General features: G+C 50.9%; 2 protein-coding genes across 4 annotated transcripts; one reads left to right on the plus strand and one right to left on the minus strand.

Moving 5' to 3' along the window:
* Positions 1 to 211: 211 nt before the first annotated feature.
* Positions 212 to 5,713, minus strand: Ccdc116 (coiled-coil domain containing 116). Its single transcript, XM_004670851.2, has 5 exons — positions 5,618 to 5,713; positions 5,211 to 5,351; positions 3,858 to 4,409; positions 2,390 to 2,983; positions 212 to 997 (listed from the first exon to the last, which is right to left on the minus strand). Exons 2-5 carry the CDS (start codon positions 5,283 to 5,285, stop codon positions 212 to 214), a joined length of 2,007 nt encoding a protein of 668 aa, XP_004670908.1. The 5' UTR covers positions 5,286 to 5,351; positions 5,618 to 5,713.
* A 5,710-nt stretch (positions 5,714 to 11,423) lies between these two features.
* On the plus strand, positions 11,424 to 13,304 carry Ydjc (YdjC chitooligosaccharide deacetylase homolog). Of its 3 annotated transcripts, none has more exons than XM_004670852.3 (5): positions 11,424 to 11,675; positions 11,764 to 11,923; positions 12,104 to 12,203; positions 12,286 to 12,463; positions 12,610 to 13,304. In XM_004670852.3, the coding sequence occupies exons 1-5, from the start codon at positions 11,512 to 11,514 to the stop codon at positions 12,911 to 12,913; spliced, it is 906 nt and encodes a 301-aa protein (XP_004670909.2). In that variant the 5' UTR covers positions 11,424 to 11,511; the 3' UTR covers positions 12,914 to 13,304. The 3 variants fall into 3 exon arrangements, with proteins under 3 accessions (XP_004670909.2, XP_044988778.1, XP_044988779.1); XM_045132843.1 differs by having other exon boundaries at positions 12,630 to 12,915; XM_045132844.1 differs by having other exon boundaries at positions 12,104 to 12,463; positions 12,630 to 12,758.
* The last annotated feature ends 860 nt before the right edge of the window (positions 13,305 to 14,164 follow it).

The raw sequence follows: 14,164 nt of genomic DNA on the forward strand, positions 1-14,164 counted from the left end.
CCAGAGGAAGGAAAGAGAGGCTGAAATCTCAGGATCAGGCAATTGTGTTTTATTTGTTTTCTCTTTGGCTCTTCTGAGAGTATTCAAGCTCTTTGTGGGCATCCAGCCATCCCGACCCATTCATGGCACAGGCCAGCCAGGTGGGAAGCCACTCCGATGGGGCAAGAGGAGGGGCAAGGAATGAAGCACTCTGCGTGGTTTAACAGGGATTTTAAGGGAGATCACTGGGGTTCATGGCTTCTAGCTGGGTCTCAGGCTCAGGTAGGCCAGGGGACATGGTCCTGTCCATGGAGGAGCCCTTGCCTTCCTCCTTCTCACTGTCCTTGCCCTTACTCTCCTCATTGCCCTCACCATCCTCAATGTTCACCACCATATCCTTGCGTGCGGGAGAGCTGGAGGCTAAACTGATGGACAGCACAGATATCTTGGGCTCTGATAGGCTGTGAGGTATCTGCTCCTGGGCTGTACCAGGATCCCGAGGATCGAGCAGCTGATGGATGGGCAACTCAGAGTGAGGGGAGACCCGAGACTCTGTACCCTGGTTCTGGTTTGTGTCATTGCAAGGCTGGGGCTTTGTGAATGGGGGCCCTGTGCTGTGTTGGGAAGTGTGAACATGGGAGGCAGCAAGCTGTGAGCCCCGCTGGGAGGCTCTTGACCGGGAGATGTGCTTTGTGGACTGTCGTGTCACCTCAGCCTCCTCCAGGTGGTGCAGCAGGTAGCTCCAGTTGATGTCTGAGGACAGACGGATTTCAGTGCCCTTCACCTCCTTGAAGCCTAGAAAGATGTCCATGAGAGCTTTGGTAACGCGAGAAGAGTTGAAGCCAAGCTGTTTATTGAGGCTGTCCTCAAAATGGTACTTGCAGATAAGCAAGGAGACTGCCTGCTTAATCAAGAAGTTGGTGAGCTCCTCACAACAGGGGTTGGAGATGTAGGACAAGCTGGAAATGGATGAGATGGAGGGCAGAGGTTTCTTCTTTGTGAACCTATTGTTGGGGCTCTGCATAGCAGGCAAGAGGAAAAAAGAAGACATGTCACCCCCTGTTGCTCTCATCCCTCTGCTGCCCTGTGACATCATATCTGCTATCTGCTATACTCTCTTTGGCAACTGTGCCAATCCTCCCTATTTCACAGAATCCATGCTTGTCACGCTAAGGATACAAGCCTGCCACGTCAGCTATGCTGTCACACTCAATCATCCCCCCTGCTTCACCTGTTAGACCTGGGCAAAGCCTGTCAGCAGACAGGACAGCCTGAGCTCCTGCCAGGTCACACACAGGCTTGGGTTCAGAAGGAAACATATTCAGGCTCTGATAAAGGTGGGGTGCAGAGACTACCAGAGACCTCCAAAATCAGGCCATCGACATCTTTATATATCCTTCCTGGGCAATATCCCCTTAACAGGGCAGAGACACTGGTAAGTCTTACAGCTGGATTAGAGGGCACCAGACCCTAGGGTGTAGAGCTATGATTTGGGGAAAGACTCCTGTCCATAAGAAACAGGGCCTCCCACATGGGAGGGCCTCAGAGATACACATGCAAACTATTATAAGACACCTATGGTGCCAGGTGTCATGTAATGCCAGAACTTGGGAGGTGGAGGCAGGAGGATCAAAAGGAGTTTCCATACTGTGAAGCAAGTGTCTGGGCTACAGGAGACCCTGTCTTCAAAAGAAAAATAAGTCAGGCATGGTGACACACGCCTTTAATCCCAGCACTGGGTATTGGGGGGAGGCAGTGGTAGGAGGATCGCCATGAGTTCTAGGCCAGCCAGTGACTACATAATGAATTCCAGGTCAGCCTGGGCTAGAGTGTGACCCCTACTTCGAAAAAAAAAAAAAAAAGAAAAAACAGGGTTAAAAATAGCCTTTATTCATCTTGGATAACACCTGGTAGCTATGCCAGGATTTCTGGTCTCTCAGCAACTTGTACCCTACCAAGGAGATTTCCAGAGTTCAAGGCAAAAGATCTTGACCTTGGGTAACATCCAGTGACAGTGAGTGCTAGGAGTGTTGGGTGGAGAAGTTCTTTCCCTGTACAATTTTCCCCCAAGACCTTCAGCCCTAATCGTGAGGCTACCTCTGGACACAGCGAATTTGGAGGGGAGATACTTCTTACCAAACAGGGGGTAGAGAGAGCACAGGGAGAGGGGAAGGTGGTGGGAGACAAGCTAGTAATGCAGGATTGGGCCTCTGAGATTGACCTGGCTAGAGGCCACCTCCACGGTGATTCCTGGGGCCGGAAGGGTAAGATGCAGGCCATGACAGTGCTGAGCCATCTGGCTAGAGTTCGGGACCACAAGCGGTTTCTGTAATTTAAGATTTGAGTCAGGTGCCTTCTGCATGGAATGAAGTGAGGGGGTGGGGACACTGTGCTCTTCTGTGGGTATCACCTTGAGCCTGGATCTGGTGGCATTAGACATGGAGGGAGAGTCTCCACTGCCCTTGCTTTTTTTGTGAACTGTCTTGGGGCTAGACACTGTGGTGGGAGAATCATAGGGTTCCTCTCTGTCCTCTGCGTTGATGGATGTGGCCTGTTTAGAGTTAGGTGGCAGCAGATCAGAGTTTCCAGACAGCACTGGGGTGGACTTTGAGATGGTAGGGAAGAGAGGGAGGCCATTGTAGCGGCGTGCACTTCTGAACTTGTCCACAGCCTGGCGGACCACATTCTGCAGGGCAGGAAAAAGTTGATGCTCAGCCAAGAAGTCCAGAGTGTGGTAGGGTTCTCGGAGCGAAGAGGATCCAGGCAGGTTGAAGGATGCTGGTTGGTTTACCAGTGACTTTACTTCATTTAACTCTTGTTTGAGGAACATCAGCTCCTCTTCTCCAAGTTCCAGCTCTGATGCTTCAGGGGTGGAGGAGCTGGAGCCTACAAGCCCCGAGATCCAGGATAAGGGCTGCTCCCGGGTCCACTGGCTACTAGTCTGGTTGCTAAGTGAGTCCCACAGCAGGGAGTCCCTCTGAGAGCAGCACTGACTCCAGACTTTCTGCAAAGAGAGGGGGATGCTGAGAGAGGGATGCTGAGAGGGGGATGCTGAGAGGGGATGCTGAGAGGGGGATGCTGAGAGGGGATGCTGAGAGGGGATGTTGAGAGGGGATGCTGAGAGGGGACTCTGAGAGGGGGATGCTGAGAGGGGATGCTGAGAGGGGATGCTGAGAGGGGGATGCTGAGAGGGGATGCTGAGAGGGAATGTTGAGAGGGGATGCTGAGAGGGGACGCTGAGAGGGGATGCTGAGAGGGGGATGCTGAGAGGGGATGCTGAGAGGGGATGCTGAGAGGGGATGCTGAGAGGGGGACGCTGAGAGGGGATGCTGAGAGGGAGATGCTGAGAGGGGATGCTGAGAGGGGATGCTGAGAGGGGGACGCTGAGAGGGGGATGCTGAGAGGGGATGCTGAGAGGGGGATGCTGAGAGGGGATGCTGAGAGGGGATGCTGAGAGGGGGACGCTGAGAGGGGGATGCTGAGAGGGGATGCTGAGAGGGGATGCTGAGAGGGGACGCTGAGAGGGGGACGCTGAGAGGGGGATGCTGAGAGGGGATGCTGAGAGGGGGATGCTGAGAGGGGACGCTGAGAGGGGATGCTGAGAGGGGATGCTGAGAGGGGATGCTGAGAGGGGGATGCTGAGAGGGGGTGCTGAGAGGGGAATGCTGAGAGGGGATGCTGAGAGGGGATGCTGAGAGGGGATGCTGAGAGGGGATGCTGAGAGGAGGAAACTGAGAGGGGATGTTGAGAGGAAATGCTGAGAGGGGTATGCTGAGAAGGGATGTTGAGCGGTAGCCAGGGACAGTCCATCCAGCTTAGGTCCGGCCCTAGGCTCAGGTGTACCTTCTGCTAGCCCCAGCCATGGCTCTAGATCTCACCCCTTTGTTTTCCAGCCGCAGTAACCTCTTGAGATTTTTCTCTAGCAGGAGTTTGTCCTTCACAGGTGGCAGTGAGCCTATGCCTCGGGCACCTGGGTCCAGATTTTTGTTGGAGCCCGGCCAGCCAGCCACGACACTGCTATGGGAGTCAGACCCAGAGCTGGAGGAGGACGGGTAATTGTTGATGCGTCCTGGACACAGTGTGGGCTGAGTTCGGTGCTGGTGCACAGTCCTAGAAGTGGGGCGGGCCCTTGTACGCCGTGCACCTCTTGGCATCTCCAGTGGGTCTTGCACATCCACCAGTGGTACTCCAGCCTCTGTCTTCAAGGCAGCCATTCGCTCTGCTGCCTGCTCCACCACTGACTGCAGTCTGTCCAGCACTTGGCCCTCAGTCAGAAAATCCAGGAAGTTGCCAAAGGCCTGGGTGCTCTTAGGGTTTCGGTGGTGGCGCTGGAACACTGAGTTGCCACCCACTGGTTGTGGGTAGAGCACACGACCTAGCTTGGAGGATGACTCCATTTCTGCAAATGGTGGCTTCTTGGGTGGCCGCACCTGAATAGACAGGTTTGTCACTGCAGACTGGGTGCCCTGCAGGGAAAGGGTCTCTGGAGCCCTTTCTAGGGTGCCACTAAGAGCTAAGTAGGGACTGACTGAACAAAGGGAGAATTTTTTTTCCTCTTTTTCTTTTGATAGTGCTGGGGACTAAACCTCAGGTCTTGACCACAGTAGGCAAGTGTTCAACCACTGAACTACATTTTATAGTCAGGTAGTCCTGGGTTTGAACCCTAGGTCTGCTACTTTCAGGTTGTGTTGACAGTGCCCACAATGGCCCCTCATGACATACAATTTCCTCCTTTGTAAAGAAGGAATCTATTTTATGGATGTCCTGAAGGGTCCCAACACCTACATTTCATATACTCAAGGCCTAGGTGGGAGCCTTAAAGCCAAATTGTGTCACACAGGGGCATGAATGGAATGAGCACTCATGAGAGCCTCTTAGTGCCTCACCTCCCTCTCTATTCCTAGCCCAGGCCAGCCCAGCCCTGCATGTCTTCACTGTTGTGCAGCAGGAAGCGCCTCTGGTCCTGAGCCCGCTTGTCTAGCTTGATTCCCAGGCCATAAACTCACTCCATGCTCCCTCCAGCTTCCTAATCCATCCAAGTCACTCCTGGGTTGCAGGAATCAGAGAGACGGGATGGAAGTGGTGAAATCAGAGTCAGGGCCAGCAGTTTGGCCATAGAAGTCATAACTGCACTAGGGACTTCACTAAGAGATTCAGGGAGAACAACAGAAAACGAGAAGGCAGTGGGCATTGACCCAGACATGAAGGTAGAGCTGGGTGGACATACTTACCCGGGCCAAGTATGTGTTGTGACTAGCCTCATCGTCAGCCAGGTATCCTGATTGGCGGAGGTGGTACCTGGCCATGATTCAGAGAGTAAAAGCTGCTCCCTGCCTCCTCGGTCAGGTTGCTCTGCACAAAAGCAGACTCCTCTGCGGTACAGTGGGGAGAGAGTGTGAGGGTCGGCCCAGATCTCCGTGGATCTATCCATTCGTCCCCTATTGTGTCAATGACTCTGGGGCCCGTGGGTCCCCTTCTTGTGGGTCTCCCTCCCCCTCCTTATCTTGTATCTTTCATGCACCCCGCCCTTCTGCCATCAGGTGTCTGTGGACCACCCCATTTCGGAGTCATCGCCTCGGGTCCGGGTGTGTGTCCACCCTCGCAGAGCAGGGGCTCCCTGACTTCCTTACCCGCTCACCAGAGATCAGTGCTTGACGCTGGCTCGTGTTATCAGCGCGGGTTCGCAGACTCAGACTACGGCACAGAGCCCTGGAATCATCTGGCTACCCACCCCCCAGCCACGCTGCTTGCTCATTTACATGCCGTGCCCTTATTGGTTAGCTAGCTTCACCAACGCGATTGTTGGGGGCGGGGCCCACTTTGTTTCCTCCCCCACCCGTTGGACCCGAATTTGATGGGGAGACTGCTGACTCAGCTTTATCTCGCTTCAAGGAACTCTGGATTTCAGGGCAAAAGCCACAGCCTTCACCGGGGACACAAACACTTTGTTCGCTGGTCACTGCACAGCCTTGTACTTCTCCCTGTATCCGCTTCCTTCCAGCGGCCTCGTCCACTGTGGACCACGCAGACCCGTCTTGAGCTGTCTGCCTTAAGTAGTTGTACTGGGAGCAGCGCTCCTGTCTTCAGTTCCAGTCTCTGCGGTTTCTTGCCTTGTTTGTAAATGGTTTGCACATACTTTCATGAGGGAGTATGGGGGTTACATAAAATTTTACAACACACCCCATACCCCGTGAGAAGCCCTTTGCCTCACGTCACTCCTTTCCCCTTCAGCCTGTCGCCTCCAACAGATTCACTGCAAACCCATCCCAAACTTATCACATTATTTGTCCATCAGCTGACGCTTCTTTTGGGTGGGAACAAAAACAGCCCTGATCTCTTAACAGTTCTGCTACCTAGCACCACAGGTGCTTAATAATTTCCCTTTTTCCAATCTGCGGACCTCCAGGCTTCCTGGTGTTGGTTGAGGTTTGAGGGTTAAAGAATCACGACGATTGTACACAGCGTGTTATGCCAGGAGCCTGACTGAGGGGCTCAGAGGTCTACAACCTTTACAGGGAAGCAGGGTGTATTTGTTATGCTCAAGACCAACACTGTCCTCTCTGCGCCTGATGGGGAGGGTGGCGGGTGGGGGCGAGGCGAGTCAGGCAGGGGAGAGAGGAACAGAGTAGGACAGACACAGAGCAACAGAGAGTGGTCTCTGCTCTATCTCCCCTTTTGGACCCTTAGTTTCCATATCTGTAAAACATAAATGATATATGCTAATCACACTTTCCCTAGTGAAAACTCAAGACACTACCATGCAAACTTTGGCTGTCACCATGGTGACTACTGGTGTAGTCACAGATAAGAAATCTTTTCTGGACAAAAAGCAAAGCAGTGTGTTTATGAATATAAAAGCTGCCCAAGGCTCAAGAGGGAAATGGCTTTCTCCAGGGAAGCCATTTGGCAGACGTGCTCAATTTACTTGTTTAGAGATGGGTTTACTAAGAAAAAAGATTCTCCATGGGAAAATCAGTGAAGAGCAGGTAATTGTGAAAAATATGAACAGTTAATAGCATGAAGATGATCATAAGCATTTCATAAAAATAAAGAAGCTTTACATGAGATCAACTGATAAGCTCATCTTTTGGTAGGGGGGAAGAGGAAGTTGTGCATTTATTTTCTTAGAGAAAATAATAGAAGGACAAGACAGTGCCCAGAAAGTTAGCAGCAGTGATCTCTAGGAAGAGCAAAGGCAATATTTTCTTCAGTATGTATGTATGAATATATATATTTTTTTCTTCCTCCTCCGCTTTCTTCTTCCTCCTCCTTCTTTCTCCTTCCTCCTCCTCCTCCTTTCTTTTGAGGTAGGGCCCTCTAGCCCAGACTGACCTGGAATTCACTATGTAATCTCAGAAAGACCTTGATCTCACAGCAATCCTTCTTCCACAGCCTCCCAAGTGCTGGGTTTACAGGCATGTGCTAACATCCCCAAATAGTATATCTTCCCCCACCCCCAAGGGAGGGTCTCACTCTAGCTCAAGCTGACCTGGAATTCACTGTGTAGTCTCAGGGTGGACTTGAACTCTGCCTCCTGAGCACTAGGATTAAAGGTGTGTGCCACCTCACCTGACTCATGATTTTTTGGGGGGAGCATATCTTTATTTATTTATTTACTTATTTTTGATTTTTCAAATAGGATCTCACTCTGGTCCAAGCTGACCTGGAATTAATTTTGTACTCTCAGGGTGGCCTCAAACTCACAGTGATCTTCCCACCTCTGCCTTCCAAGTGAGTGCTGGATTAAAGAAAGGTGTGCACCCAAGAATTAAGTCCAAATAGATTAAAGACTTTAACATCAGACATGAAATTCTGATATTGCTAGAGGAAAAAGTAGGGAAAACCCTTCAACATATTGGTGTTGGCAAAGACTTTCTGAATATAACCCCAATTTCTCAGGCAATAAAACCACACATTAACTGCTGGGACCTCATGAAATTACAAAGATTTTGCACAGCAAAGGACACTGTGAGTAAAGAGGCAACACACAGAATGGGGAAAAAATCTTTGCCAGCTATACATCTGATAGAGGATTGATATCTAGGATATACAAAGAACTCAAAAAATTAAATAAGAAATCAAACAATCCAATTAAAAATGGGCTATGGAACTAAACAGAGAGTTCTCAAAAGAATAAATACAAATGGCATATAAGCATCTGAAAAAATGTTCTACATCCCTAGTCATCAGGGAAATGCAGATTAAAACTACGTTGAGATTCCATCCCACTCCTGTCAGACTGGCTAGCATCATGAAAACAAATGACCATAAATACTGGCAAGGATGCGGAAAAAGAGGAACCCTTCTACACTGTTGGTGGGAATGCAATCTGGTCCAGCCATTGTGGAAATGAGTGTGGAGGGTCCTAAGACAGCTAAAAATAGATTTACCATATGACCCATCAATAGCACTCCTGGGCATATATCCTAAGGACTCATCTCATTACCTTAGAAATACTTGCTCAACCATGTTTATTGCCAATTCACAATCACTGGAAAATGGAACCAGCCTAGATGTCCCTCAACTGATGAGTAGATAATGAAGATATGGCACATTTATACAATGGAGTTCTACCCAGTGGTAAAGAAAAATGAAGTTAGGAAATTTGCAGGAAAATGGATGGATCTGGAATAATTATACGAAGTGAGGTAACCCAGGCCCAGAAATCCAAGCGTCACATGTTCTCTCTCATATGTGGATCCTAGCTACAGATGATTGGACTTCTGTGTGAATAGGAAGAAAACTCAGTAGCAGAGGCCAATAAGCTAGAAAGGAGATATACAGGGAAGAGAAAGGAAGAGGGTACTTAATAGGATGGTATTGTATACATCTAAGTAGAAGAATAGATTAATAGGGGTGAAAAGGCCCAAATGAGGTCAGGGGAAGAGGTTGAGTAAAGGAAAGGTGGAGGGAGAACTTATCAAAATCTAAGGGGATATAAATAACTCATATGGAAACCTACTTTTTTGGACAATGGAACACTCAGGTGCCATAGATTGTTGCTAGAAAATTTTCAGTGCCAGGGATGGGATAACTTCTAGTGAGTTGTTGGCCAGGGAGGTCCCTGATGCCCCAAAACATTATAGGCCATTGCCAAGGCCCTGGAGTTTCCACCTGGAATAAATGGTAAGACCCTATTGCTGAAGACTCCACATACTTGGGCTGCAAGCTACTGAGAAATCCTGCTGGAAATGAGCTGATAACCTCCCCCGTGCAGACCAGCTGACAGAAAGCTGGAAGAAGCCATTCTGCATGCAGTTCAATGGAAGAAAGAGAAAACACCAGTGAAGATACTCAAAAGTGGACACTGCAAGCCTTATTATTTGGCCACCCAGACCAAATGAGCCAACGGGTGCAATAGTGGCACGTCTGTCATGGTAGAAACCAACTGCCCTAGTCATGGTAGAAATCAACTGCCCTATAATTGAACTGGAGGCCCACTTCATGAGAGAGAATACATCCCTGATACGGAAAACTTAAAACAGGATTAGTCATGAGCCCTAGAGGTGTAACATCTGCTGTTGTCTGGCTAAATACATATATATACTATCCTTATCAAACTGTCCAGTAGGCACTTCTCTTAATGTCCATACACTTATATTAATGCTACTCCCACTTTTGGTAGAGAATCTTCTCTTTTCAGATGGCAGTAACCTTGGGATGACTCAGTAGGCATCATGGTGCTGGTCAGAGACCGGAATGCTCAGTACTGCAATATCTCTCACACCTTCCAAGGCTCAGGGTCTATTGCGGAAGAGGTGGTGGAAAGAATGTAAGAGTCAAAGGAAGGGTAGGACTTATAACATGCTCCCCCCAGACACAAAATGGCCTGGATATCCATGACTTCACAGTGCCTGACACTACCTACACAAGACCATCATAATAGGAGGAAAAGATCATGACATCAAAATAAAAGACTGATTGAGATGGGGAGAATGGAGTTTTAAGGGGAAAGTTGGGGGAGGGAGGTTATTGCCATGGGATTTTTTTTATAATCATGGAAGATGTTAATAAAAAAAAATGGAGAAAAGAAAGGCATGCTCCACCCCACCCAGCTTATTTAGAGGCAGAGAGAGAGTGTGTGTGAAAGAGAGGGAGAGAATGGGCTCATCAGGGCCTCCAGTCACTGCAAACATACTCCAGATGCATGAACCCCTTTGTGCATCTGGCTTATGTGGGTCCTGGAGAGTCGACCCAGGATCCTTTGGCTTTGTAAGCAAACGCCTTAGCCAGTAAGCCATCTCACCACACTGACTTTGTTTATTTTACTTATTTGACAGAGAGAGGGAAGAAGGGAAGAAGAGGCAGATACAGAGGGAGAGAGAATGGGCACACCAGCGCCTGTAGCCACTGCAGACGAACTCCAGATGCAAGTGCCCCCTTGTGCATCTGGCTGTGGCGCCTGGAGAATGCAGCTGGGGTCCTTAGGCTTCAGGGGCATGTGCCTTAACAGCCAAGTCATCTCTCCAGTCCCTGTTTTTTGGTTTTTGTTAGAGGTAGAGTCTCACTATCGTCCAGGCTAACCTGGAACTCACTGTGTAGTTCCAGACTGGTCTTGAACTCACAGCAATCCTCTTACCTCTACCTCCTGAGTGCTACTACTAAAGGCATGTGCCACCACACCCGTCTTCTTTTTCTTTCTTTTCTTTTTTTTTCAAATTAAGAGTCTCTTTAAATATATATATATTTTTTATTTGAGATTGAGGAAGAGGGAGTGAGAATGGGCACTCCAGCGCCTTTAGCTGTTGCAAACAAACTCCAGATGCATGTTCCACTTTGTGCTTATTGTGGGTCCTGGGAAATCGAGCCTGAGTCCTTTGGCTTTTCAGGCATGTGTCTCAACCGCTAAGCCATCTCCCCAGCCTTCTCTCTCTTTTCTTTTCTTTTCTTTTTTTTTTCCCAGGCAGAATCTAACTCTAGTCCAGGCTGACCTGGAATTCACTATATAGTCTCAGGGTAGCCTCGAACTCAAGTCGATCCTCCTACTTCTGCCTCCTGAGTGCTGGGATTAAAGGTGTGCACCACCAGCCGGGCGTAGTGGCGCACGCCTTTAATCCCAGCACTCGGGAGGCAGAGGTAGGAGGATCGCCATGAGTTCAAGGCCACCCTGAGACTACAGAGTTAATTCCAGGTTAGCCTGGACCAGAATGAGACCCTACCTCGAAAAACAAAAAAAACAAACAAACAAAAAAAAAAAGTTGTGCGCCACCATGCACAGTCAGCCTTCTCTCTTATTGAATTCCAAATCACTTTTGTGGTTTTTCCTTTTTTTCTAAAATAATTTTTCTATTTTGCAATTCAATTCAATTCTGCAGTCAGGTGAAGTTCCACTTGCAATAAGCCTTCCACTGTTAGAGCAGAGCTCTGATGGGTGTGTGCAGAACACAAAGAGACCACTAGATGGCAGAACAAAGGCGGCTTGCAGCGGCGTTTGCACGCCTGCGTCCGGGCGGGCTCTTCGCAGCGTGGACGGGCGGAGCCAGGGTTTCCATCCCTCTTCACCCAGGTTCACAGCCAGGGTTCGAAGTGGCCATGGCAAGACCGCGAGTGCGGCTGGTAGTGACTGCGGATGACTTTGGTTACTGCCCACGGCGCGATGAGGGCATCGTGGAGGCCTTCCTGGCAGGGACGGTGACCAGCGTGTCCTTGCTAGTCAATGGCACGGCCGCAGAGAGCGCAGCGGAGCTGGCCCGGAGGTAAGAGCGACCCCCCAGGAGGACCGTGCGGCTCAGGGTGCCCCGAACCGCGCGGGCACCCGAGCTCCAGCTCCCGCTCCGCCCGCAGGCACAGCATCCCTACGGGCCTCCACGCCAACCTGACCGAGGGCCGCCCGGTGGGCCCCGCGCGCCACGGCTCCTCGACGCTGCTCAGCCCGGAGGGTTTCTTCCTCGGCAAGATGGGATTCCGGGAGGCGTTGGCTTCTGGAGACGTGGCTTTGCCTCAGGTGCGGAAGGTGCCTGCAGAGGAATGCTCACGATGATGCTCAAAGCGCAGTTCAGAGGGTACCGTGAAGTCGTCAGGGGCGTGAACGGGCGCTGGAAGGAGACGCCAGCCGGGGTACCGGGGCGCGAACCCTCCCTGGGGCTGCTCCGGGTGGCTCGAGGTGTCCGCGCCTCCCTTCTAGGTGCAGGAAGAGCTGGAGGCCCAGCTCAGCCGCTTCCGGGACTTGCTAGGCACCGCCCCCGCGCACGTGGATGGGCACCAGCACGTGCACGTGCTCCCAGGTACGTGGATTGGCAGTCCGAGGTGGGGAGCGGCGTGGCTCTCGAGGGTGGCTGGTCCCTCCCAAACCCCGTCCTCCTGCAGGCGTGTGTCAAGTGTTCGCACAGTTGCTGCAGGCGTCCGGAGTGCACTTCACGCGGCTGCCGCTGGAACGCGGCGTGGGCAGCTGCGCGTGGCTGGAAGCCCCAGCTCGCGCCTTCGCCATTACGGTAGAGCGCGATGCCAGGGCCGCCGTGGACCCCTTCTCCCGCCACGGCTTGCGGTGAGCATCCTTCCATCGGACCTCAGATTCCCAGGGTGTTCATCTAGTTCCTTTACAAAAGGGTGGGGAGGCATTGACCTGCCATCCTGGCCAGTTCTGCCCCTTCCTCTGCATTGCCTTGCTTATTGATGCCCTGGCACTCACAGGTGGACTGACGCTTTCATAGGCCTGAGCACTTGTGGCCGGCACATGTCTGCTCACCGAGTGTTGGGGTCCCTGGTGCAAGCCCTGGAAGATATCCCTGCGGGCCACGCCCTGACAGCCGAGTTGATGACACACCCTGGGTACCCCAGTGTGCCTCCAGCTGGGGGCTGCGGTGAAGGACCCGATGATTTCTCTTGCTCTTGGGAGCGGCTACATGAGCTACACGTCCTCACAGGGCCCATGCTGAAGGCTCTGCTTGCCAAGAGCGGGGTACAGCTCTGTGCTCTGAACGACCTGGACTCTTAAGAGACTAGGAGAGGGGGTTCCCTGCGAGACAATTCTGGAGCCAACCCTGGAGCCTTCCCCACCCTGACATGAACAGCTAGCCAAGCACTACCTCCCCTCTGTGGAGGAAGAGACCCAGGACTAAGCTTGGCCACAGCCTTAGAACCATGCTCTGGAACAGGGTCCGTGGCTTTCCAGGGTGAGATACCACTAGCCTTGTCCCCAAGTCTGAATGGCTCAGAGCGGTAGCCAGAGCTTGGGCAGCTCTTCCTGGCTGCTAGCAGGCTCAGCCTGTGACATGTGGACCTAGGTAGGGCTTGCAGAGAATTTGGGACTGATTTGTTTCATGATAAGCATCTGTTTAGGGACAGTAGGAAGGAATTGGTGTATGAATAAAATAATGTGCCCTTCAGATTAGAGTGGTTTATGAACAGTGCCCAGGAAGCCTTTACAGAATTAGGAGTAGATACAACTCTTCTGTGACCCTAATCAAGCCAAGCTTGGTAAGCTATGCAAAAGCATCTCCACATCTGGTTTTGTTTCTGTGGAGGTGGGATTTTGAGATGAGATCTTGCCCAGGTTAGCTTCGAAACTAGCCTCAAGAGGTCTTTCCTCATCAGCCTTCTGAGCTGGGACTGCAGACAGGCACTGTGCTTTTGCAATGCTCAAGTTTTTACCTTTTTTTTTTTTTTTGGTTTTGGTTTTTCGAGGTAGGGTCTCACTCTGGCCCAGTTCTGACCTGGAACTCACTTTGTAGTCTCAAGCTGGCCTTGAACTCATGGTGATCCTCCTACTTCTACCTCCCAAGTGCTGGGATTAAAGGTGTGTGCCACCACACCTGGCTAATTTTTAAAATAGTTTTTAAAATTCTTATTTATGAGAGAGAGAGAAGGAAGCAGATAGATAGAATGGATGCTGCAGGTCCTCCAGCCATTGCAAATGAATTCCACATTCATGTGCCACTTTGTGCATCTGGTTTTACATGGGTGCTAGACAAGTGCTCTGCCAATGAACTCTTCTTTGAGACAGGATCTCATGTACGTGCTGGCCTCCAATTTGATATGTTGCCAAGGATGACTTTGAACTTTGTTGTTGTTTTTCAAGGTGGGGTCTCACGCTAGCTCAGGCTGACCTGGAACTCACTCTCATCTCAGGGCGGACTTGAACTCATGGTGATCCTCCTACCTCTGCCTCCCAAGTGCTGGGATTAAAGATGCATGCCACCATGTCCAGCTGACTTTGAACTTATGATCCTCCTGCCTCCACCTCAGT

Source organism: Jaculus jaculus, chromosome 13 (genome assembly GCF_020740685.1).
Source record: "Jaculus jaculus isolate mJacJac1 chromosome 13, mJacJac1.mat.Y.cur, whole genome shotgun sequence".
Lineage (NCBI taxonomy): Eukaryota > Metazoa > Chordata > Mammalia > Rodentia > Dipodidae > Jaculus > Jaculus jaculus.